The sequence below is a fragment of the Alosa sapidissima genome, chromosome 12 (genome assembly GCF_018492685.1).
Source record: "Alosa sapidissima isolate fAloSap1 chromosome 12, fAloSap1.pri, whole genome shotgun sequence".
Taxonomy (NCBI): domain Eukaryota; kingdom Metazoa; phylum Chordata; class Actinopteri; order Clupeiformes; family Clupeidae; genus Alosa; species Alosa sapidissima.
In genome coordinates, this window is record NC_055968.1 from 18195889 (window position 1) to 18223491 (window position 27603).

At 44.7% G+C, this 27603-nt stretch overlaps 1 protein-coding gene across 2 annotated transcripts in view; it reads right to left on the reverse strand.

Annotated features, from left to right (window-relative positions):
* Positions 1 to 14527: 14527 nt before the first annotated feature.
* Positions 14528 to 27603, reverse strand: part of LOC121678004 — a 99942-nt gene continuing 86866 nt past the window's right edge. For both annotated transcript variants that reach the window (XM_042057166.1, XM_042057167.1), the window contains exon 5: positions 14528 to 18381. In XM_042057166.1, the coding sequence (XP_041913100.1) occupies positions 18138 to 18381 (244 nt within the window). In that variant the 3' untranslated portion in view covers positions 14528 to 18137. The remainder of the gene's footprint in view (positions 18382 to 27603) is intronic.

The following is a 27603-nucleotide window of genomic DNA, read 5'->3' on the forward strand; positions in this document are numbered from 1 at the left end:
TAAATGCATGTTCCTAATTAGAGAGAGAGAGTGTGTGTGGGAGGGTTGGGGGCTGCTGCTGCAGTTTTCCCTCTGTATGCACACACACGTGTGTCTATGCGCGTAAGTGTGTGTGTGTGTGTGTGTCTGTCTGTGTGTGTGTGTGTGTTTTTGGGTGGGTGTCTGTGCGCACATGTGTGTGTGTGCCTGGATGAGGAACGAGTGGCATTAGCGGGCGGCCCGGGATGGAGGCTTTGTGCCCGCGCTCCTCTGGTGACCGAGGCCTGGTTGCGGGGAGATGGCCTTTGAGCAGATGCTGCCCGCGCTCTCCGCTGACTGTGGCCTCCGCGTCGCCCTTCTGTCAGCTAATCTATTAAGCCCCATCTCACTGCGCCTCTCTCCCAGCGCCCCGCGGGCCGCTCTGGAAGCAGGAGTGGAGGGGAGGGGCGGGTTTGAAGCAGCGCCACGACCGGAATTTGGCATGGGGAGATGTCGCGGTGTGGCTCCCTCTCGCCTCCACCGAAGGCTAATGATCTGGCACATCAGCCTGTTGCAGATAGATTGCGTTTCGCATATGGGAGCTCCACAAACCGGCCTTTCTGCCAAAGTGCTCCCAGCCTGCTCTGGGATCCATTGTTGCTTGCAGAAATGCAGTCTCATGTATGAAACTTCATGCTTTGTAATGTATTGGATTCCCAAGCCATTATGAGACACGACTCTAGTGAATTATGATGACAAAGCATAATGTTTTCATTGAAGAAATAATGCTTTCATAAACGCGATCAGGTTTTTTATCAGTCCTCTTTTTCTGGCCTCCATATAGTGTAACACTATAAAAGTGTCCATTATTATATAAAAGTAAGACATTACAGTAGAACATAACATATGGAAATACTATGAATAGTTTAAGATAGCTAAAAATGACTTCAGTTCATATAAATAGCATAGAGGGCTGAGATTCATGTAACAGAAACCTCATTAGCAGTCTAACTACTGAGTCATTCTTCAAGGTTTTATTTTAGAGCTTATTTTATTTTAGGGACTTCTGTCCTAAGCAAGGCGTTCTGAGATGCTTAGCTTGTGCGTTACACAAGCACCTCAACTATGTCTGCACTGTTACATCAGCTCTCAAATAGGACTTCTACATTTGGGTAGTAAACACATTAGTCTATGTGTAAATGTTATTAGTGTATATCTCATATTAAGGCACAACTACTCCAACAAATACGCTAAATTCAATAGCTGGAATCAAATGTTGTTTCAGAGTACTCCATGCTAAAATAATCAATTAGCATTACATGCGCTGTTGTTGTGTTAGCGAGCCATTAGCTTCTATACTTAGCCTGGGGGCACTGCAGGGGAGAGCAGGAGTTCATCTCTTTATGACAAGGCTGTGAATTCTTCCTGGATTTCTTCAGATTGCTGCCAAGCCGTGGTCACCTCCCCCCTTCTTTCTCTGTTTGTGTTACAGGTGATAATGAATTTGAAGCAGCTCTGTGTAATGGGTTCACAGCTCTGATGAACTTTTAATGTCTAAAGTTTCTGTCAAGTGTAAATGAATCCCTGTAATTATAATGCCTTTATATTTCACTCCTTCACTGTTATACAGGCCTATGTGAGGGATACAATAATCGCTGCACTTAAAGTAAAAAAATAACAATAATGGGCGCTGTCTTACATTTAAAGGTACACCAGGCAAGCCTGATGCTTTTTCTCTACGAAACTCCCCCTCGCTCGGTCTGAAGCTCTTTTCCTTTTCTTTGCGTCTTCCGTCAATGGTTTTTGCTACTTCTTCGCCGGCTCTGCCATTATACACACGTTTGCAACAATCTCTAGCGTTTCGTTAGCCTGCCTCTGTGCTGTAAACTGATCTTGCTTCGGTCGGCGGGTAGGATACACCGAACTTGCAAGTGGGATATTCTTCCTACAGGCAGTAGGGGCGGGCGAGAGAGCCTTCATTCACCCCGTAATGAGTCATTTAACCATATACCGACTTACAAAGATGATTAATTAACACGAAAACGTTGCCTGGTATCCCTTTAAGCTATTTGTTTTCAATTCTGAAGGATTAGCATTGCCGCAAATACACCCCTGTGGTCACGGAGAGAAATTTATTAGGAGTTGGTAAGCAGCGAGTCGTGACGACAGGCTGACTTTTCCATCCACTGATCAATGAATTTACCTCACCTTCACACTGCAGGTCATGCTGAGAAGCTGCAGGGTGCAGAGAGATCAAAATGAATGTGTGCACGAACATGCTCCATAATTCAGTGTTTACACCCCCCTCAGATAGCCCTGTGTGGAATAAGTTTTACTTCTGTAGTATTTGTTTGAGTACATAACATCTACAGTATGTGTCCACTGCATTTAAGTTCAACATAAAGAAAGAGAGGTTAGAGGGATGGAGTTCAGATCAGCTTTTTTGGATGTGTAAGCAGGGAGAGGTGAATCACTGCTCACTGTACTGGGAACAGCTCCAGAGTGCTGTACATCGTGTCAGTGCTGAGGTGAGTCACCTTTCGCCTTTGAACACTGTTCCCTGACCAGTCAGTCCACCTCCCGTAACACTCATGCCAGCTTAGTCTTCATTCACAGCAGGGCCTGTATGGAGTGTTACATGTCCAAACGCTTCATTATAGCTGCAGTCCTCATAGTTTCTCATCATTTAAATACGCCAAAAAGTAATGTCTGCACTCTGCACAAGACTTTCACCAAACGAAAGGGAGATTCCATGAGTGCAGCCAAGATCAAACACATTCAGGCTCATAACTGTCAAGTATTTGTATTTCCTGTATATGCATGTGTATGCAGGTTTCACATTTATGAACAGCGTAGTGGCTCAGAGGGAGGAAGCCATGTGCGCTGAGTGCTTTTTAGAGGACATTTGTTTAGGGTCAGACAGGAGGCATTCCAGTTTTTTGATCGGTGTGGGGGGGGGGGGGGGCAGTAAGGTCACCTGATCCAGAGGGTCACCTTTTTAGATTTATTAACTTATTACATTTTAAGGGCTGTGTGTATGTGACTGTGTGTGTGTGTGTGTGTGCGTGTGCGTATGTTTGGGGGGGTGGGGTAGGAGTGAAATTATTAAGTGCTTTTCCTGTAATCAGATGAGGCGCACCACATATTGTCCATGCTCATGGCAACTGGGATATTTATAGGTTTCAAAACCAAAATGGCCAGTTGGTTTAATTTAATAGTGGGCAATAGGATTATACACACGGAAACAAATTACCTAAGTGGGGGTACTCAGCTACCAAAAATCTTTAACAATGATGGAAACCACGGACATGATGTCTGCCTGTATTATTTCATTATTGCATTTTAGCCCCTGATGCATCTGTCAGTCCGGCCTAGGACGCGGCCGATGGGTGCCTGGTGTATGTGTGTGTGTGTGTGTCTGTGTGTGTGTGTGTTTGTGTGTGTATGTGTGTGTGTGTATGTGTGACCGTGCATGTGTATGTGTATGCCCCAACCACACAGCTGCTCTCTCCCAGGCTGCGAGAGACACCCCTCCCCCCTCTCTGCCCCCTCCCTCCTCCACCCCCATGCCAGACCAGGGTCATTTGGAGTGGCAGCAGGCAGCTTCCGCCACCAGCCGACCGATTCAGAATGACAAGTGCCGAGCTATGTTGAGTGCCATTCCCTATGCACGCTCTTTGTACTGGAATGCAAGACCCCCCCAGCCCTCATGCCCACCCCGACCCCAAACACACACATACCCAAACTAGCAGCAGCCCCCCCCCCCAAAGATCTCTGCAAAAAATAAGTCCTAAGGCAAGATAAGTCCAGTAAATCTTTTTGGGACATGGAAAATCTGTGATCTCATTTAATCAAGGGTATTTCAACTTGAAGCAATAAAATGTAGGAAAAACAAGAGAGAGGAAAAATAATTATTTTTAGAGATAAAGAATATGAATTCTCTCATCAGGCTGCAAAGGATCCAAACTAATACAAATATAATTACCTGTCAAGTATCCCTGTCTACTCATCTTTAGACTATGTGGGCCTGTTCCATTAATATGTAATTGAAACAATATGTAATTTTTTCTCCTTTTTCTCTCTCAGCAATATATACAGCAATATGTGTGTGTGTGTGTGTGTGTGTGTGTGTGTGTGTGTGTGTGTGTGTGGAGGCACACATTTTTCTCACATCTACTGAGGTACACGCAATACCCAACTCCTGTAAGCAATAACATTTTATTTCAGACTTGGCCGCGTATCCTTAGCATGGCAATAGATCATAAGCTGAAAAGGGCTACATGATCACCGAGCCTCTTTCATCAACATAGGTCTTTGCCATCCAGCCTGCCGCCAGAGACAAAGGAGTCCCCTGGACCAATGGGCACGGCTTGTCTGAATGCTAATGGATGTAGCCCTAAATTATTTCGCCCCGTTAAAAAGAGTGGTGCTAGTGACATGTTGTTTTTACCCAGGAATGCAATTATGCTTCAGCTTTAATATCTCAACGACTGTCACAGCCGCTCTGCTGTGCTTGCCAACTGCAATCAGAAATAACTCTGTCCCTTCAACTTAATGAAAAACAAGTACTTGGCCATAAACTTGTAGTCATCCTCTATCCAATCACATTGTCTTGAGTAATTAAAATGATTAGCTTAATTAGCTTAATTAACTAAATTTGACTACAGGACATGGCCATATGGTGGAGGAAAACAAAGATGGGAGCTAATTAAAGTTAAAATAATGCAGGTTTTAATTAACTCAACCCTTAGGCATCAACATTTTCAAATTTATCCAAGCTGATAATTAAAAAGTCCTCTTGCCCAAGCAACATTTCTTCTCTGAGCTAATTAAATCTGGAAATGAATTAGCAACATGACGCTCCAAATATTAATTCCTGCTAGAAGATGACTTCACTTTCTAATGAAATTAATTAGCAGTGCTGGACCCTCAATCAGATGGCAGGCACTGTCCATGAGCATAGACCTCATGTAATCTAGCACAGGGCAAAGGGCCCCGGGGTAGAAATTTACAATTGTAATGAACACTCTTTAACTGTGTGCCTCTCTTAATGTACCAAATGAACATGGTAGATCTATTTAGGCTAACGGCTGCGCAGTTGTGTGCCCTAGCTGCGCAGTATGAACTGCTAGCTATTTGTCGAAAGAGAGAGACAGAGAGAACATAAAACGGAGGGAAAGAATAAGAAATACAGTGGGAAAATGGGAGAGAGAGAGAGGGAGGTAGAGAAGGAAATATGACATTGACAGCCTAGATGTAAAACGCCAGTAGTGAGATGGTGGTGTGATGTGTTTTGTTGTGTGCCAGTTTCCCCAGCGTGGTCCCTGTTTGGGTGCGAAGCTCCTTTGACCTGGAGGGCTGCTCGCCGGCCGTAAATCACGGCTCTGTTTGCATTTTATAAAGCTGGCCCTTATCGTCTCATCGTCTCCGCATGCTTAATATATACACCCCGGCGTATCTGCAAAACAAACTTCATTAGCTCATCGTTTGAGGAGGCTAATTAAGCACAACACTGCTTTGTCCATATCGCTCTCTCACGCTCTGTCTCTCTTTTCTTTTTGCCTCATGCCTGTGTTTAAAGATGGCATGAGAGAAACAGATAAGGACTGAGTGGACAACTGTAGAAGGGCACTGTCAAATGCAAATTCCTGCGTTTGCTGGGTGGGTTGTGGTGTGGTGGGGTGGGTTGTGGTGGTCAGCTGAGGTGACTTTTACAAGCAGTGGCGTGAATAAAGCGTTTGATGGCCTTCTCTTTAGGATAGGACTACGAGACAACAGATAGTCTGGGTATGTTTTTACCCCCCCCCCCCCCCCCTCCCCCCTTTGTGGAGCTGTGGCAGAAGGGGATCTGCGTGCCGTTACAGACTGGAATTTGCATAGATAGCATCTCGAGATACAAATTACAATTTAGGGCCCTGCTAAAAGAGTGCAGCCATATCTGCCATTTGCTTATCTCTCTATAGAGGCTTGCAGAGGACAAAGTGGATGTCTCTCAAGGATTCCTTTGAATTTATCTTTATTTCATTTTTTTTGCTCCCTCTCCTTCTGAGAATGTTTTATTAAGCTCACCATCAGTGAACTGTGAATCAATTTGCCACAATGCCGTGCGCACACACACACACACACACTCACACACACTCGCTCGCACACCCAGCTGCTAGGCAAATAGCCGATGACAAGACAATATTTACTTAAGATTGTGTTTGATTTATGAGCTGCTTTTCTGTCCACTCCGAGTCTTATTTTTATGTATAATTGTCTGCATTTCACTGTCAATTGTGAATCAGCCAGTCTCAATTCAGCGTGATCCATCAAATGTGGCAGACACACAATTGCACCGTGCAACACAAAGACCGTGACCTCTTTAGGGAGCTTTGTCAAAGCAATCAAGGCCGTCATTGCAGAGCCTTGCTCCTCCTACCTGACAAACACTTACTAGCCACAAGTAACACAACAGCCACATTACAAGATTGGCAAGACACGTGTGTGTGTGTGTGTGTGTGTGTGTATGTGTGTGTGTGTGTGTGTGTGTGTGTGTGTGTGTGTGTGTGTGTGTGTGTGTGTGTGCTAAAGAAAGCATGTATGAGTATATGAGAGGATAGATGAGAAGAGTGTATGTATACCAGAAAGAGAATGGGAATGTGTGTGTGTGTGTGTGTGTGTGTGTGTGTGTGTGTGTGTGTGTGTGTGTGTGTGTGTGTGTGCTAAAGAAAGCATGTATGAGTATATGAGAGGATAGATGAGAAGAGTGTATGTATACCAGAAAGAGAATGGGAATGTGTGTGTGTGTGTGTGTGTGTGTGTGTGTGTGTGTGTGTGTGTTTGTCTGTGTGTTTCGAGTGGATAAATATTGTTACTTTACTTGCATTGCTCTTCTGTCACTCATTACGCCACTGTGATGCAGTATAACTACAAGTTTAGTGTCAGCCTTTTTACATGCAGCCAAAAGACAAGCAAAATTGAAATAATGGTGTTTACAGGACTTGGGGCGACGGCCTTTAAGTCAACACACACATCAAACCAGTGACTGAAGAAGAGTATAGGGTGATCTTTCTAATTCTTTGGGTGGATTTTTAAATATTTAATTCTGTGTGCAGACAGATTTTTTTTTTGCTTTTAAATCCAAAATGTAAATAGATTCTGATCAGGCTATAAAGTGTATAGACATAAATGACAGCAGTCCCCGCATCCATGATCCACCCAGCAAACAAATACCCACAGAATAAAGAAGATGAAAAGAAAGAGAGAAAAAACACCCAATGGGCAGTCTCTGTCTCTGACATTAGAGAATGTCAAATTTAATTAAATTAGGTACAAATGAGGTACGTAGAGCTGGAGGAAGAGAAGGAAAAAAAAAGACCCTCACACTTGCACAAACACAATGCTCTCATCAGTCAGGATGCGTGTGTGATGCGTCGTGTCGCAGAGCTGTGCTGTAAGCTAGTTAGGCCTGTACTTCAAAGGCCCATCGGCTTGCCCACCAGCCGCACTTGCCATTTAACTCCCACTGAAGCCTCTCCCTTCTGCTGAATTTTTTTCAGGCTTTTTTTGCCTCTTGTGTAGCATCGTCCCCTGTCTTAAAGACAGTTAAAATGGAAAATCTAATGTGTTTTCCTTCTTTCTATCAGCGCTTCATTATTTAGGAGTGTCTCTCCATGTGTCTCTTTAAAAAAAAAGCAGCACTCTCTCTTTCTTTCTCCCTGCTTCTCTCTTTCTCTTAAAAAAGGGACAGTTTTTGATATCTTGCAGCTGAGTAAACAAGTGCCTTGGATTCCTGTGTTCCTCGCTGCTCCGTCCTCGTATATGCAGTGGTAATTAGAGATACCGCCTTGGCCCTGCCGCTTCAGAATATCAACAAGGTGCCGCGATGACCACAGACAGAGACAAAAGGGCCCGGGTGCCCGAGGATCGCCGCGCCTATCTCTCCAATCTGCTCCGCGGCCTCGCGTGACGCCCTGTCAAGCGATTCACTCACACATGCACATCAAATGACTGCGGTTTGCTCACTGATGTCAACAGAGAGCAAAGCAGACATGGAAAGAGAGAGAGAGAGAGACAGAGACAGAGAAAAAGAAAGAGAGATGAGGAGTATCTGAATGCGTCAGAATGTGTTGAGTTTCCCTGCTGTGGAGTGCATGGAGGTCCTCTGGCATTAGAGTGATGGTAAAAGAAAGAAATATAGATCAGAAAAGGGTTGAAGAGTATGTGGCTCGTATAATCAAATATTAAGCTGCACTTAAATACGAACAAGCAAGGAATGGCTTGTGAAAGTACTAATAATGAATTAAAAGGCTGACACATCTGGCAGTTTTAGTCACTCTAGCCTGCATTGATGTTTAGGCCAAGGCGGGCTGGTGGGGAAATGGCTGTTTGTTGTGTCGGCTGCCCTTACACGCGTACGACATCATCCATCTACAATCAGGTGGATGGGGAATGGGTGCGCTTTTTGCTGCTGAATCCATTTAAGACAGTGCAACAGAGCATGCTCGGCGCTGAACTCTAAAAGGGCATTTAAAATGGCTTTTGGCTCTCCTGCCGCGAGGCCCTTGTTGAATATTTCTCAGTGATGCTCGTGGAGATGGACGAGCCACGGCAGCCTTGCTCACTGACCCCAAGAATTCATTCCGCGCTTTAATAAGGCTGCATCTTACAAAGTAGCCATTCCGCCGGGGTCCGCAGCAAATTTACCTGCGAAGAAAGAAGAGAGAGAATGAAAGGAAGAGAGAGGGAGAAAGAGAAAAAAGGAGGGGGAAAAAATGGATGATGGCTATTCCCACACCAGTCTGTTCTCTATTCCACTTAAATGAAAATTAAGGTGTCTTTCAGCAGCACCCTATTCACCTTCTCGGGCTGAGGTCGGCCCATGACAGGGTTAAAACGCAATCTAGGCACTCCAATTACACACCATCCTCTAATTACGGTGGAAGAAGCACAAATGGAGACAGAGAGAGAGAGAAAGAGAGAGGGGAAAAGGAGGGAAGAAAAATACAACATATAAAAGTCTGTCTCAAAGTAAAAAGATAAGTTCTTATCTTAATCTAATGACTCTGTGGACTTAATTTGTCAGCCTGGTCTGAAGAGAGAGGTGGAGGGGCCAAGGTAAAAAAAAAAAGAGAAAAAAAAAGAAACAGGTTTCTGGTTCCCGGTGTTAATAGGAACATCTTTCAAGTGGCGGAGTCGGCTGGCAGAGGGGAAATGATCATCGTCGGAACATTCGGCGACAACGCCAACGTGAGTTTCACTTTTTTTCGCAAGTGGTATTTCTACTAACAGCCGCTAATTAGCACCTTATCACCCGCCAAATGGTTTCATTTCAGAGACACAAGCAGCCCTGTTTCCACCCAGAGTATTTATAGAGAGGGGCCTGCGATGGAGCTTGGAGCTTGGAGCTTGGATATGAAGACTAGGGAGTGGGGTGGGGTTGGGGGAGGCCGAGGAAGCCGGAGATGTCCAACCGAGGGGTTCGCTTGGCTAATGAGAGAGAAGCTATGACCGCAGCAGACAAGTATTTCACACCACTGCCAAGAGACAGTTAAACGAACAACCTCCCCATACCCACCCCACTTCTCCATTCCACTACCACTGCCCCCTAACCTCGCCCAAAACTCAACGCCGCGGTTTAGAGAACATCATCGAATATGTGCAGGGCTCGGGCGGAGAGTGAACCATCAACCCATCGGTGTCCATGAGCGCTTCAAAAATAATGAAAAACATCAGCACTCAACCTACAAGGCCAAGTAAACACTCACAGACATATATTCCCTCCCCTCCTTTCTCTCTCTCTCCCTCTCTCTCTCCGAACGCGAGGAGCCGCAAGATTGCCAACCACCCTAATGAGAGCCGATGTTTGCGGACGGATCAGACATTCCTTGACCTCTCTCCTCTCCACTCATTTGCTGCGCACTGCAGCCAATTAAAATCGCACAAAAGGCAAGAATTCACCAGGCTGTTTCCCTTCCTTCACCCACACGGCTGCGACTAGTTCCCGCTCAGATAGTAAATAATGTGCCATTACGGCTTCATTCTTGGCCTATCCCTCGAAAGAAATGGACCTTGCAAATCACTCATTGTCCTGGAGAGTTCCTTGCAAGCACTTTCATTACACAACATTCTTCCCTGTTTTTTTGTCTGATTTTTGTATATAGTCTGTAGTCTGTTGGGGGGGGGGGCATGTACTCACATTTGTGTGATTCTAAGGGCAAATGAGTTATGGTCAAGTTGCAGTGAGTGGGGCCTTTGTGTGTTGTTTGACTCATACTCTGATCAGATGTTGGTCCAAGGCCACCACGACAGCAGTGAACAGACGAAACAAAGGAATTGAGTGTCTCTGTGTGTTCGCATAATGTGCGCAGATATCACACCATTGACATCATCTGAAGAAAGTGGGAGAAACGTGAACAATGTGTCAGACTAAACCTCAGTGGATTATTTTGGAGCACCTGTCGTTTTTTTTCTCTTTTCATTTCTTTAATTGATGAAAGAACTGAACATGTGTAGAAAAAAAGAATTCATTAAGGGGTTGACTTAATACCAAATTTTACACTGAACTAGTGGAGAAAAGGGAGCTAAATAAATTGACACATCTCTACTGATGTTCACACAGCTCACACAATTTGCCCAAGTCAAGGAGCTCATGCTGAGTGAAAAATGTCTGATCAGAACAGAGTGAGTTGCCTCAAGATGATTTCAGTGTGCAAACAAGACAACTTGACACAAAATCATTGGGATTTCAGGAATAATTATGATGGAGGAGGAATTAAGTCAGAATGCTTTCATGCCTATTACCCAGCGTTGCATGCTCCGATACTTTTAACATATGAATGACGTTTTATTCAAGTTTGATGTAAAGCCATCAGGGACACATCCCATTTTGATGATCTACACTCTAAAGCCCTGTGAGAGACTATCACAAATGCGTCCTGTTCCACCAGGGGCTTTGAACCTCCATGTATGTTTTGGCTCTACAGAAAAAAAATAGCCTCTTCGGACCAAGCAGGACAACTTGCCCTGAGCCTCTTGCCTCAATGTCAAAAAGCACAAAACAACAAAATATTCCAGGACAAGATGATGAGACTTGGGCATTCACTGAATCTAAAGTATTTTTGAAAGGGCAGGTAGGCCCCCAATGCTCTGAATGCACATGACATTTAGCTACAGTCTCAGAGAAAGGATATTTATCTATTTATTCCTCTATTGTTTTGGTGGGGCCCCATGATGTTTTAGGACGACACGGTTTTTGCACTCTCTGGGGCTGTGGTAGTGCCCTGCTGTGTGGAACGTGACCCAGGAGAAGGGTCACCTTGTGCAGAAGGTGAAGCTAGCAGGAAGAGTTCTGGGCACGTGGAGAGGGCTGGTGGCGGCGACTGAGGACAGGCATTGCATCATTGGCAGAGAGCGGCTCCCTGCGCAGGCCTGTCGGCCATGATGGACGCAGAGGGCCCGTATCTCCCCTCGGCAGAGGCCCGATGCTTTTGATATTTTCATGAGTGAGTCCTCAATCATAAATCACCCACAGAGCCCACCTTCGCCATCTCTCCCTCCCTCTCTCTCTCTCTCTCTCTCTCTCTCCCATCTCAACTGCATCAGATTACAGGTTATCCTCCACTGAGCTGAATGTCCCAGGAGTAAACAATACCCTAGAGCATAACACAGAGACAGTGTTAGGGCAGCTGAAAACAGTTCTCCGTGCAAAAGTATTGTGCATGGTATTCTATGTTCATAGCTTAAGGACCGCACTTAAACTACTGTTTATTTTTGCAAACACACACAAACGGTGACTCAGCTGCAGCTTTGTACTCCATCTCGTCTGTTTCCGGAAGACAAAGCCAACAGGACAGGTGGGGATGGGAGTTTTCTGACATGTCAGGACCCCATGTCATATCGCTTTAAAGCCCCTCTCTCCACACATCACCCTCCGTTAGCTCACAACTGGTACAGCACGATCTCCGCCAGCCACGCACATCATCGCACTGCCTAAGCACAATGCCACGGTCTTTTGCATCACAATGGAGGCAGCGGTCTGCTCTTAGAATCCTGTCCACACAGCCAATTGTACCGCTGGAAGGACGGAGGTCAGCTCGACAGTGGTTCATGAAGTGGCTCGTCATTTCACTGTCACCGCAAGCTGCCACAGTACACAAAACTGTCATGTTGTCTCTGCGCCTGCGGTTGCTATGTGAAATTCCTTTAACACAAAGCGGTGCTGGTTGTCCTCTCATCGCCGTAATGGTCTTGGTTGTGCCACCGCACATCCCCAAATCTAACACTAAGGCTAATTCTTTTAATACACGATCGTCAATTCGAAGGTCAGAGTCTGGAGTGCTCAACAAGCAATTTGTTGTTGTTGGCCTTTTTCTCCATGACATTTGCATATTTGAAATAATGACGGCCAGCGCTTGTCATGCTGTAGGCCGCTAATGGCGTCGTGGTAGCATTTGAAATGTACATACATTAGACCTGAGGGTCATGTTAACTGAAATGTGGTCTGGCGTGGTTAACCACCGCAAAGGCAATTTATATTCTAGCAACACTGCAACACTAGTTCACAGACCATAGTCTATGATTGGGATTTGTGTGTGTGTGTGTGTGTGTGTGTATGTGTGTGTTTTGTGTGTGTTGAATTTATTATGTCTGTATGCGGACAGGAAGTGACTCAGGCCAGAGGCAAGAGTTACTGTAGAGTACTCATGCTCAAGTGCCTTTGTATTTAAGTAGTTTTGGTGTCAATATGTGGAATCTTCCAGAATTCCGCAGTCTGAAGAATGGTAATATAATTTATTTTTAATGACAACTTAATATCGTGGCTAAATTTTCTTGGTGACATAATTTTTTGTGGAGGAAAGGAAAGATCAACACTTCACCAGCAACCCTCTCTCTGAAATGCTGTTTACTGTGTGATTTGCTCTGACAAGTTTCAAACACCCTAATCCTGCTTGAGACTCGCAGATGTTAACTCATAAAACATCTTTGTGCCGGCATGAGCAGAGCCGACTGACGTCCAACTTGCCACAGTTTACAGCAACAAGACAGAGCCTTTGTTGTTTCATAAAATAAGTGAGGGGAGCGAAAGGCACTCTAAATCAGATCCAAAGCCGTAAGCGTGCTCTCCGTAAGCTGACCCAGGCCACAGTGGCATTGGGTGTTAAGCTCTGCTTTCTCCCAGATTGAAGAACCCCCAAGCACACAAGATCCATATAAGCGTCCCTGGCAGGGCCTAGGGAGAGGCTATCCTGTGGGGCTTCGGACCTGGCGCTGCTCTAGAAGATAGTTCCTCTGCCATGTCACCACTGGATGCTGTGTCCTTGGCAGGAAATGGGGTGGGGGGGTCGGATCTGCATCTGTGGCTTTCCACAGAAAGCGAGGGAAAGATGCAGCTGCCTGGAACAATAGAGGCATTTAGAGCAACTCAGTGCATTAAAGTCGCCCTGCCTCAACAGTCTGGGCTACACATTACCGGCTCAATTTGGATTAGGGATTGGTTCTTTTCAGTGCACCAGACCCTGACGCTAAATATTTTGATATTAGTTTTGAGGATGAGAACTGGGGATGGAGGAGGAGGAGTAGGGGGACATTAAATCATCCGCTGCCAGAATGGATCCTGGTTATGGGTCTACCTACTTTTTCTAAAAACCCTGACAATAAGTGCTTTTGCTAAGCACAGAGAGAGAGGGAGAGAAGAGAGAGAGAGAGCGGGAAGTGGCAGCTTTATGATGGCATGGATACATTTTCCTCATGGCAGAAGGATCAGCTCTGCTTCCTGATCTGGCGTGTTTGTGTGGCAAGCAGGGCTTTGGACTGGTGGGACAATCAGAGAAGAGCCACAAAACAGTCTGCACACTTCTCCTTCAGACCGAAATTGTCTGAACTTTTTGAAAACCGTTCTCCGCCACTCAACCCCGTCGACAGTCTGTGCCTCAGTGACACGCGGCACCATGCCGGGCCTTCTCACACAATATGCAAATGGCATCCTGGCTTTTGTCTAATCTTACTCATCAGGTAGCTGAACGCGTGCAGATCAAAAATCCTGGACGTCATGGGACATTTGGCACATGGGTGCTCCCTGCCAAAGTCGGCGCTGACGCTTCAAAGGAATGGGGCTCTGGTGCACAGTGAGGGGCAGCAGCGGGACTGTTCCCCTGGACTGTGGTCAGCACAAGAGGTGTTTGGCACGTTACCACCTCATGAAAATGAACTGAATTCATTACTGTTGAAAAGGCAGGCCCTGCTTCCCACACAGATGACTGTACTGATCACTGACCTGGGAACGACTGCAGGCGTCAGACTTTGTTGTTGTTGTTGTTTATTTGGTTGGGTTAAGCTCTGAGACATTAGGGAAAGGCAATACTGAAGTTGAGGCAAATTAAACCTTGTTGAAACTGAGGCTGAACAGCGGAGTCATTGGGATTATAATTACTGACCAAGTGCAAAATATTTCAAAAATTTTTCTTTGTGAATACTTGGATCGTAAGGTCATAGAACTTGGTATTGTTGGCCAGGCTCTGTAGAAATTCACAGTCACCATAGATAATATTATATTACATAACTGGAAAAGAATCTCTAATAAACTCGGTTCTACTGTATGAACACTTTATTTCAGTTTCTCAGCAACAAACATATTTCAAAGAAACACACAGCATTTATTATTAACACATATCATTAACAAAACACAATACATATATCTGTGTAAAAAAATGTTTTGGAGATGTGATTGCGTACTTGGCTAAACATGATCATTGGGAGCAAAGAGAGGGAAGGAGTGATAGATAGGGAGGAGGGGAAACAAGAGTGGCTTTGTCCTTCACCGAGACAGATTGTCATCTGTTGGGTTAACAGCTAGTTATGATGTCTGATCCTGGCCGGGCCAAGAGCAGATTACACGCTCGACCCGGACTTTAAACGATGAAAGCATTTTTGTTCCATTTCCAAAAAGGTAAGGCTTGGTCGCTCAGACCCCCATGTAAATCGAAAACACTTCATGCAGCCCTATCAGTAGCACAGGCATGGCGCAGCGCAGCAGGCTGTAGTGGTATGTTGCACGTGTTGTGAGTGGCAATTCCCATCGGAGAGCTTTAACATAATAACTCATCGTGTCATGGACAAAGGAAAATATCAGGATCATATCCTCTTAAATCCTCTGATGATTGCATTTCATCTCTTGTCTGCTGCGTTGAAATACTCTAAATGTATAATTTGGACATTTGCCTCCCATAATTCAAATGACAAGAACGCATACACTCGAGAATATTTCAGTGGAGCTACTGGAGGAAGACATTATAATAAACAAGCAGAGGTTCGACCTCAAAATACATTTTCACTGGGAGATGGTCTAATCTAATTTGGTCTTCAATTACCACCGAACCATGTGTGCATCGCTGCACATCTGTGGTGAGATTACCATTTTCAAAAAAGACCAGCACAAACATAGCCAGGGGGAGAGGGCTGTTAACTGGGGTCGGGTTGGATTTGGGGGGTTGTGTTGCATAAAACACAGTACCCCTCTTCAGAGCTTCAACAAGACCTTCAGAGTTGGCGTCCGACCCCTGAGCAGCATTCCAAAACGCTGCTCTTTCGGCCCCAAAGAGTCCGAAAGCATGCGTGTCGCGCGCGTAGTGGGGGCATGTGCCCTTTTTTTGAGACCCAATCTGTGCCAGTGCAAGGGGGCGCAGGACTTTGGGAGAGAGTCCTGCGCCTCGACCTCCGCCCCCACCCCCCTGGTCTTGGTCCATGTGCCCAGTGTCTGCCTCCCGCAGTCTGGCTGTGCCATGTGGAGCCGCAGCTGCAGGAGTAATCCACGCTCACACACTCATGAACATGCCCATCTGGCCCTCTGTGCGTGAGCTAAGCCCTCCTACCACACACACACACACACACACACACACACTCACACACTCACACCCCTACAGCCGATCCCCCACACCCACACACTGGCACTGGCTTTGTCAAACGGGGGTCTGTCTCCCCACTGCTGCTGCTGTTGTTGAGGTTCATGATAATGATGTTTCGCTGTGGCATTTCTCAACTTTGGCTATGTGAGGGTCTTGGTTATTGGATAAATCTCTCTTCATCTCTGTAAGGGAACCATGCGTGGTTCTTAGAGTTGGGGTAGCATTCCCATGTGGTTTTACATAGAGGGAATTCGGTTGGGGAGCACATGTGACAACGACAACAAGGCTGAGTTCTCATCTGAACAGGGAGAACTGAGAGGCATCGCCAGAGCTTGTTGTCAGAGACAAACAGGAGGAGAGCTCTGGGAGAGAACACAGGAACCATCAGTGAACTACTTCAGACGAGGGAGGAGAAAAGAAAAGGAGACAGAGAGAGGTAGAGAAGTGCATGTCACAGGAGCATTAAAAGACAAAAAAATCAGGGCTGTTATTGTTCCCTTTGTCACACACAGACAGCAGGGATGCTTTCAGAGGCCATGCCGAACTCAGAGTGGAGGCTCTCTCACCTGTTACCTCCATTTGCTCCTATCAGGGTTTTCATTTGCAAATTCTATTCAGGCTACATTCCAATCTGTTTAATGACCTTCTCTTATATTAGCCACCTGCCCATTCACACACCTCTCCATTTCTCTCCCTCTCTCTACCTCACTCATTCTCTCTTGCTCTTGCTAACACTGTAATGGGGTTTGGCGTAGAAATGGAAACACAACTGTTGTGTTATTGGCCATCACCTCTCCCAAGGGCTTTCTAATAAGTGGTACTTAGAGTATAAGTATAATAAGTAAACACAAGAAAAAAAAACACTTATGCCTCAGAGACCATTACCAAGCTTGAGTTCATGGACTTGGTATTGCCTCAAAATGTAGTTAGGTTGCTAGCAGTATGTAAACAACCTTCATATGATTATAAGACTGTGTAAGGCTCAATGTCTAGCCATCTTGAAATCTTAATCCAGTTTGCCACACCACACACCACTGCCGATAAACAGGCAGAGTGACCTTTTGGCTTCAGTGGGTAATTGCACAGGTAAGAGGAACAGGCAGCTCTTGAACAAAAGCATGCAGGCCAATTAAGCAGCTCTCAGGTAAGAGCTGGTAGAATCAGACTTCACTGAAAAGTTGTTTCACAGTTGTTTGTGAATTGTCTACTTAGAAATGGGACTTGCTGATTTGTTGGGTTACTGATTCCAAACTCAACTATGAACCTCCACTGCACTTATGAGGAACAATAAATGACACATGTTAATCCTGTAGTGACCAGAACATGGTAAATTTACTAAAAGTAAAACATATTATCCTCTCTTCATCATGGAATTGCTATTTGCAATTTTGTTTTTTGAAATGTAAATTTTGCAAGGTACTTCAGGGCCACCATACTGATGCATCTACTGCAAGAGAAACCTGGCCAAACAAAGTCCAAGAAACACACTGTGCAAAAAGAAATATTCATGACTTACAAAGAAAAAGTGACAAGTGCATAATATAACTGGGTTAAATATTTGCATTAAAGCAAGAAATAAAAATAAAAACACATTTATTTTACATATCATGTCAGAATATAAAAGTAGAAAATATAAAATACTGAAATAGATTAGGGCTGTACTGTGTGTTCTGATTATAGTTTGAATTGCAATTTTATATTTACACGAGCTGTCCATTTACCCATTTGGCAGATGCTTTTATCCAAAGTGACTTAAAAGAGAATAAGTTGTGCACTGACTAAGTTTGAGGATGTCATTGAGTGAGCATTAAGTGTACATCATGGAAACACTTGTCAAATTTCCATGAGCTCAATTAATCAAAAAGTACATCATAGGCTCAACACCTGAGTCTTATTATTACTCCTTAACCTTCAAACCCACAGTACACACACACACACACACACACACACGCACACGCACACGCACACGCACACGCACACGCACACACTCACACTAAAACCCCCAGCCCTCTTTCCAACATGTCTGTTCCACTGACACATGGCCAGAATGGCCAGCAGGGGTGCGGGTCTGTGTGATCCAGAAGCTAAATGAGTCACTGAGACTCAATCTGTTTCCCTCGCACCCCTCCCACCCATGTCCCCCACGCTGCTTTGCTGCTGGGCTATTTCCTTTTCGTCCAGGGTGGCCATGGCGATGGGCAATGGACTTCTCCTGCCACCTCCATTCAACCCCCCCCCGCCCACCCCCACCCCCACCCCAGCCCACCCTTTCTCCTCCACCCTCCTGAAGCCCTCTCACAGCTTCAGGCCTAACCCGGGTGCTCTGGCGTGGGCCTCCTCCTGTTTGCCCTCTGGCGTGCGGGAGCCTTGAGCAACGGCTGTGGCTTCGGTCACTCCGCCCCACCACGGAGCAGAGCGGGCCACGTTGCTCTTCTTCTCCTCCTGCTCCCCCTCCTCCCTCTCCACCGGCCGCGGCAGCAGGCTGAACGCCGAGCGCTGCGCCTGCCGGTAGCGGCGGCCCAGGCAGCTCGCCACACACCTGTGGAGACAGGAAGGGGGGAAACCGGTTCTGAGAACTCACATGTATGAAATCATGTCATGAGAACATCAGAACATGCATTTTGTAGTATCATGGTGTTTGCTGAATTATTTGCCAAATGTCTTTTTAAGGTTTGATGAAGGAATTACACACATATTGAGATTATTGCTGTTATGGGGACAATAAAAGAATTCAATGTCATCAGACATTTGTTTCACATCAACATATGCAAAATCATATGCTGAGACCTAGACCCTTGGGACCTTGTCATACATTGTGAACCACATTAGAGCTGTATTCCTTTGAATATACACAGGAAGTCTATTTACAATATTCATGGCCTATGTAACAGTTTCATCAAATGTATTCTTTGCAACCAATTGAAAATCCAATTACACTTATTATATATACACTTACATATATAACATGCAAAAGTATACACTTACATTCTTGTAGTCATCTTGCAGTGATTGATAGCCTTCCGCTCTCTGTGGTATTATCAATTATGAATCACCTAGGGTTCACTAATGGTGCACTCCCAAATATAGCGATTATTGTCATTCTTATGCATTATCAAAAGCTTGAATTTTCCTTTGCTTTTGTATGCTGCTTTTCTAGAGATCTGACCTCCGCTTCAAGGTATATATTTATCTTTAAACTTTAACGTCCAAAAGCACATGCACTGGGATTTCTCCTCACACAAGCAACTATAATAATTAGACACAATGATAGAGATTTGTCATGTGCATTATCCTAAATTGCTATGTATCAATACCAATGCAGAGTAAGTAATTACATATTAAGTGATATCTTTATTATACATAGATAAGTGCCTTGTGCCACAAAACTGTGAAACTAATCAGTTTATATTTAATCATTTTTATCACAGAGACTCCCCAGCCAATAAAGCTTTCATCTGAGATGTCAGCACCCCTTGCCGAGTAGAGCCAGAGTGATGCAGACATTTATGGTTTTGCAGCAGCAAATATATTTCCCAAACCAACGGCATGCATTGTTAAGCATGGTGTTTGCCTATTTTACCCTTTCAAGGGTTATTGGTTTGATTCTGGACTTTGGTGAAGTGTGTTACTTCAGTTTTTACTTACTTGGACTGAAGTGTGTTACATAAGTGCTTTTAATTATTGGAGTTTGACAGTTCAAAACGGCAAGCACATTTAATTGGTTGAGTATTAACTGAGGCATGTAATGTATTTTCAGAAAGAATGTGTGGTTACAAAAAGGTGACAGCCCAGAGTAATCTAATCAGATGAAACCACCTTTGGAATGAAACATGAATCATTTTCCCAATGCCTTCATTTATGAAGTGTGATTAAACTTGTCAAGAGGAGAGAACTTATAAATTCTCACTAAAGCTCTACATAAGACATTCTCTTCTTAAATTAAGTCAAACTGCATTAAAAACAAAGGCAGAATACCTCACAAAAATAGCGACTTGAGTTGAAAGGTGTGAATATTCTTCTTCCTCTCCTTGTTTTTGAATCTACCATTATGACATTTGGGTAGAATTGATGCCCACAAAGGAACATTCCTCAAAGTTACCAATCTATTTGATTAATTGCAAAGATAAGAAACAAGAAACTGCTCAAAAAGCAGAGAGCATGAGAAGAAAAAAAATATTTTGGCTGACTGCTTTTGTGATTTGCCTGCCTTCATGTAAATGCCTTTGTGCAAATTCGCTTTGTTAACTGATTTACTCTACTCTCAAAATGCTAGACCAATTTCTCAAATGGCCATGTCATCAAATCTCATGACTCCGTTCACCTGGGCAAGGACACTCGGCTCCCACTTGGTTGCCGTGGCGGCATGCACAGTGCTCTCCAGGGCTCATTTCATAACAGTCAACCGCCGCACAATCAAGAGCCACTTGATTATGAAGAGTCGGGTCACTCCAGGTTGCCCGGCAACCTCACTGAAGTAGTGGAGATGACAAGATGGAGGACTGTTGTTTCGAGGCTGTAAGCCCTCAGGTAACAGTGGCCTTTCAGCATCGCTTGAATAACTTGTTTACCTCCATCGCAGCACAAATGATGTACAGCAAATTGACTTCAATGACTTTGGGAAACTTACATAATATAACTTTTGTGTGACAGCGCATGTGTGTGTGTGTGTGTGTTTGTGTGTGTGTGTGAGTGAATATACTGTATACATAACCTATTGGCCTTTCTCAAGTTCAAGAGGAATATGTGTCCTCCCTCTTCATAAGCATTTACCTCAGTGAATGACTGCATTCTGATTGTAGAAAGCAATGAACTACACAGGGATTAAAAGCCCTATTTTCATCACTCTATCGCTAACAGTATAGTCGAAATGTCAATGTATCTATAGACCTTCATATAAAAAACTGATCTATAGACATCAATAACTTTGATAAATAAAGCAAACTAAGCTTTCTTGATACCCTGTTTCAAACCCTGTTTTGTAAGTTTTTCAAGGCTGTTTCGAGGTATCCAAGAACTCCCTGGATGGCAGTGCCTTGGTGGCCAAGTTGAACCAATCATCAAGAAACAGATAAAAGATAAAACCCAGAGAGAGGAACTCTGGGTGGACAGGGGACAAAACAGTCTGGAAACTTTTTCAGACAAATAATCACTGGCGAGGAGCAAATCAGGCATAGCTCTCAAGTCATTTCAGGGCCCAGTTATTTGCACTTATCACAGGACGATCGGCCAGCTCCTTAATGCAGGTCTGCGAAGGACAAAGAAAGCTCCGTTCTCAGTGAATTGAAAAACACATTTCTTGTCCTTCACGGTAACTAAGCTGTCAACAGATAAGGGAAGCTCACAGGATCACCTCGGTGGTAATCCATCTTGAGATCGCTCCCATGTTTTTTTGCCCTCTTTTTTCTTTTTAAACAGCTTGGAAATATGGTTTGAGGCCTTCGTCCAAATGTCACTCCAAATGTTTCCTCCAAATGCTCACACAATGAAAGATTTAAAGTTGCAAAAGAGGAACTAGAGCACAATCTGGCCTAGTTGTCTGTGCTTTATGTATCAGTTCTATGTGTCAATACATGTGCAACAGAGAGTCAAGGTCATTAAATATGGAAACGGATACAATGCATAAACGTCTCCTAGTCACTGTAGAGTAAATCACAGGTATGATCCTTGAAAAGAGCCGCAAACCAATACTGTGTCTTAATTATTTAATATGCCCAGAATTACGATTTAATTGAAAAGCCTTGGTCCAAGTGTTAAATGCATTATTGGATTGTCTGCCTGCTGGTGAGATTTCTGACTGTATGTCCCCAGCAGCAGGCCGCTGTGGAGACCATGATCTGGTGAGCCAGCACCGGACCAGGGCCAGATCTGTTCCTGGACCCTCAGCTGCCCTTCGGCTACAGAGGTATTGATTAATGTATTTATGTATTATTAATACATTAGTGCTGAGGGGAGAGGATAGGAAGAGAAGACAATGTCTGTCACGTATTGCATGGTTTGTACTGTATGAGCATGTTTTAGTGCTTGGGCTTTTCTGGTTGGCACACTCCGAAGTGCCTCATCACCATTCAAAATCCTCTTAAGACATTTCGGCACAATCCTGACACCTCTCACCAGATCCCCCCCCCCCACTATCCCCCCATGCTTCTCTGCTTCATACCCTCCCCCCATCCCCACCATGCTGCCTTATCTGTCAATGCTGCTTAAATAATGTAATTAATGACTTAATTAACAATTCCTTAATCTATTTTAATAAATCTCATGCGGCATAATGAGTCTTGGAGCTCCAGGCGACGACAGGCGTACGAGAGCACACAACGCCGAGCTACGACCCAGCCGGGGCAGACAGAGTCTTTGGATCCTCCTCCCTCAACCTGATGGCAGATGAGGGGTCGGAGAGGGAGGGGAGGGAGGAGGAAAGGGGATGACACTATGTGACACTAAGGGGCTTTTTGTGGATGTGAAGGTGGCATAGCACCGACAAATGTCATGTGACTTACAGTCAGGTCAGCGAGACGAAAACGACCTGTGGCAGCAGTCTGCTGCTACTCCACTCGGTTTGGCGCCAGACTTGACAGACTTTTTGGGCATCCAGTTGCCATCGACAACTGCCAAGCAGGCCGAACCGCACACATTTGTCTTAATGTTGTTTTGCGTCCTGTAATCATGCTACCACCATTATGAAACGCTGAGTGCATGCAGAACTGAGTGAGCCATGAATGCAGTCGAAGGGTCTCTGCAGTCAACAGCAATCTGCTGCAACAACACAATGAATATGGAATGACTTCACTTTGTCAAAAGTGCTTTGTGCACAGAAAGTGATGTCAAATCCAATTCAGCTCAGCCTTATTTGTGAGAATATGTTTTGAACAGTGGTATTTTGTTTGTTACTTTTAATTCTGCAGACAACAAAAAAAAAACGAAAAACAAAATAATGACTGTAATTTTCTGAATTAAATACAAAATATAGTATTCATATATTTTTCTTTTTTGTGAAACACATCCATATTTTGTCCAATACATTCCTTTTTTTCCCATTTAACAAACACATTGTATAAATAAAACATGGCCTCTACCAAAGTGACGCCCCACATCAGAGGAGCTCAGGCAGATAATCAACACTTGTGTCCTGTGGTGCCTACCACTTAAGAGGTGATTTGCATTCTGATAAGAGATCACACACTCTTTACCTGTATCACACCTGAGGCTAATGCAAATTGGGCCTGGGCCACCCGTTTTATTGCAAACCAGCCGTTTGCCCTGCAGTCATAACATCTCTGGCTTGCGCAGTGCACAAAAGCAAATCAGCTTGCTTTACAGTCAGATCCGTTCCTCTGAAAAATCCCTAAATCAGACATCAAAGCCTGGCGTTCTCTCCGATCACAGTGCTGTCAAAGAGCGACGTGTGCTGCGGACGGAGAGCAGACGCGCCGGGGCTCAGGCCTCCCTTGACAGAAACGAGGACAGTGCGTCGGCCCCGTGGCTGTCTGCTGTCACTGTGCCAGAAGGTGTGGTGCAGCAGGACTAAAGGCGGCAGGGATGAACTGGAACAACCCTGACACCCTCCCCCCCCCCCCCCCCAATCCCTCGCTGACCCCGCACCCCAGGGCAGAGCAAACCAGGACCTTGGCCTGTGACAAAAGCTTCAAACAGTCCTGTTCAGCCATCATTCTCTGGTTGTTTGCCTTTACAGTGGAGATGATGCTGGGGCTAAAAACAATGGAAGAAAAGGGGTTTAAGGAGATAAGCCATCGTCTCTCAAAGATAGAGAGACGATGCAAATGAGGGTTATCAAAGGCTGAACTGTGCCTGGGAATTCTTGACATAATGAACCAGTCACTTGACCTGTCCGTGATGCTTAGGAAGATATAACCTGCTAAGACGGCTTGATTAAAAACACTTTATCTTCAAATCACTCTTAACATTGTGCTCAAGATGTATCAATTTTATCTGAAAGAAAACAAAGCTGTTTCAGCTTTCAGTGTCCTATACTGATTACATAGAATTCCTATAGTTCCATTACATAAGAGACCACTTTGCAGCGTAGGGCAGATGCCATTTATTTGACAGTGTTTGTTTTATGTTCCTTTTGCATTTATCTTCATCTCTTGGACCATATTATGCTATCGATGTACAATACACAATATACATACAGCAGTATGCTTTGGTTAAAATCTCTGACAGTAATGTAAACAAATAGTGTTTGACACTTGGTTTGATAGAAGTAGATTTCTTTATTTATTTTACATATCTCTTTTTCACTCTTTATCACTCTACAGGCCGGTCCCCACTCTCATGCCGAGAACGAATGGTATGAGGGTATAAAATCACAAGCTCTGTACCACACTAACCCCAATTAGTAGCACTTCCAAATAAATAAATGAATCCATTCTTCCTTTTCACTTTATTTATTTATTTGTCTCCCTGACGACAGAGCCGCCACAATAGCACCGGCAGTGAAAGGTCAGGTTGTGTGGGGCGTGTAGGGAGGCTGGTGGGCTTTTGTTTTTCTAAACGCTTGTCTCCGAGCATTTTTTTGCAAAAGGTTAGGATGTCAGGCAGGCCCAGAGACCACCCTTCTCCCACCAAGGGGCCTCCTCCCTGAGGGTCGGTGGCTGACTAAGACGCACCCTGACAGCGGGCAGCAGGAGGCTGGCACACCCCGGGCTGCACAGGGGCACCAGGGGGCAAATCCATTCCTGTGCTACCACAGGCACCACACAAACACACACACACACACACACACACACACACACTGAACTGAACGAAATGAGCTGGGGCAAGACCACAGACAAATTGCTTTGTGTGGAGGGGAAAACCCGACCTATCATTGTCAATGGAAACATTCAAGCGGACATCTCTATTAAATACCCAGCATGTTTGACAGGTGACAAAGGCATCACTTCACTGCCTGATTGGCCGCTGGAAGCCTGCGTGGTCAGTGTAATTGGACGGCCAAATCACCGGAGCGTCAGTAATGTAACCTGCTATTATCGCTGTCCTCCATTACAGCAATGTAGCCAAAAGAATATGATTAACTTCACACATTTTCAGCTCATCTGTTTGAGCAAAAATGCTGTGTGTGACTACCCAGCTCTCTCCAAAGAAGCTCTCCCAAGTGCCCTCTTTTTCCCTTGTGGAAAGCTAAGCTGGCTGCACTGATGGTTATCCACTGGGTGCTATGATGCGTTGAAGGTTAGGCCTCGTTTCCATTGAAATTCCCCGTGACCAGGAACAGGTGGAATGGATTGGGGGGGGGGGGAGTGGTGATGGGCTGGGGGATGTGTGTGGAGGGGACTCCCAGGCCTTAAAGCCAGCAGTGCTGAACCTCTGGAACAAACAGTCATATTTCACCAAGATAGAGGTAATAATATCTCATGCTCTCCGTATGATTCATGTGATTCGAGAGGTGCTTGAGAGAGAAAGAGATATCAGGGCTTTTTTGGGGGCTCCACTGGATAGATAACTCCCCTGCAATCAATAAGAGGAGGAATATGTTATGCAAACACGCTGCAATTGTCTGGGCCTGATTTGCATAGACTGTGCCTGGGGTGTAATGTATCAAACAGCACTCAGGCGGATGCACTCGTGGGTAGGGCAGGCAGAGACACACACGCACACACACACACACACACACACACACACACACACACACACACACACACACACACACACACACACACACACACGCACACACACACACACACAAATGACTGTCCATGTGTTTAACACATGGCAGCATGAATACATACATACATCCATATGTACGTAAATACATATATACATAGAGGCACACACTTGAATTTCCCCTGGGGATCAATAAAGTATCTATCTATCTATCTATCTATCTATCTACAAACGTATAGCCTACATACAGAATATGGACCTGAACATATGTTATACACAAATGAAAACAACATGAATACACAGATATGAACTAGAGAACAGGCTGTGGCTTATAATTTAACACATTTACAATAGCGGCACTGAACAACAATTAAGCCTTTTCGCAGACATCTGTTCTGAGATTTTTTGTCCTTCTTGCTGTCTATTTTTGTCACTCCTGCTATAAACACTGACTCATGTCTGAGATTTGCAGTGTATGGTTTTGTGAGGACTTTGCATTTAAAAAGGCCCACGTCTTATGTGAAGATGGAGGGTTGTGGGAAAGCCATTGAGTGGAAGAGTGCAGCCATTCTATTTCAGCTCTCCTCTTTCGCTCTCGGGCTTACACTCTCTGCTCTGTCCTGCGTCCATGCAGAGATGTCGCCAGCGTTGCCGATTCTGCTGTCAATTAAGTTTGTGCCACAGACAATGAATAATCCAATGTCATCACACCCTTAGCCTCTTTCAGCTCTGCTGCCTGTGTTTGTAAGTGTGTACATGTGTGTGTGTGTGTGTGAGTGTGTGTGTGTGTGTGTGTGTGTGTGTGCATGTGTGTGTGTGTGTTTGTGTCTGTGTGTGTGTGTGTGTGTGTGTGTGTGTGTGTGTGTGTGTGTAAAGCTGCTTTCAGCTGGATAATATCGTGGCCTCTGTAACAAGTGTGGTAATGATTACATGATAATAAGATCAACTGCTGCATCACAGCATAAGCCATCTCCCCCCTTTTTCCCTCTGCTCTCTCTCTCTTCCTCCCTCTAACTTTTATTTCTTACACTGTCTATTCGCTGTGAATCATCTACAATGAAGGGTCTGTCCATGTGGTGGGTGTAAACGATGAATCAGCACAGTCTGGTAATAACCTAACAGCTCTGCAGTCTGTCGCTGACATGGAAAGGGACTTTTCAGGATGACTCTTCTTTAGCGAACATGGAGGTTGGGAATACTGGGAACGTCTCACAATTCTCACATCTTCTCACAATTCTCATGAAAATCGGAATCCCTTTTCCAATTCCAAATAAACAGCCATTAGACATTTTGGAAGTGCATGTTGCCTAAGGAGTAAGTTACAGTGGATAAAAGGTCTTTAGAATGTATCGTTAATCAAATGGAAACTCAAGGAGCAATGGCACAACTACAATAGCTACCAACGCTAACTCTAGCACTTACCACCTGACTAGAACTGACACTTGACTCTATGGAATACTTATTGCAGCACTAAGTTGTCCTTGTCACACTGTAACTTGATTGTTTCCCTTTTTGTCGCTTTGGTTAAAAAGCATCAGCTAAATGTAATGTAATGTAATGTAATGTAATGTAATGTAATGCAATGGAATGTAATGGAATGTAATGTAATGCAATGTAACACTACAGAGCACTCTTTACACTATTGGTGCGTTCAGTGTACACATCTTCAACACATTTCAGCAGCCATGGAGCCCGAATAAATCTTGTGTGTACCTCAAACACTCCAGTTGAGTGTGGCCATTCCACCAGCTGTGCCCATTCCCTTCAACCCTTCCTACTTCCCCTCAAGGTGCTTACATATTTTTATAGCCCTTTTGTTTCCTGGTCAAAACCCCGAGTTGTGCATCCAGGGCCAAGCAGGGGAGAGGAGGGGGGCACAGATGACGGAGCTCCTCCAGAGCAATTTAACTTGTTGTTTAAACATAAACCAATTTCCTGCTGTAAAGTTACAGCTCATTGCTATCATGGATTAGGGCTGAAACAACAGCTTAATGGCACATTACGGGTGCAACCATATTATTAATTACCAATCTATGTGACACAATCCCTGTGAGAAGAGGGAAAGAATGAGAGCAAGAGGGAAAGAATGAGAGAGGGAGAGAGGGAAAGAGATGGATTTAGAAGAAAGGCGGGAGGT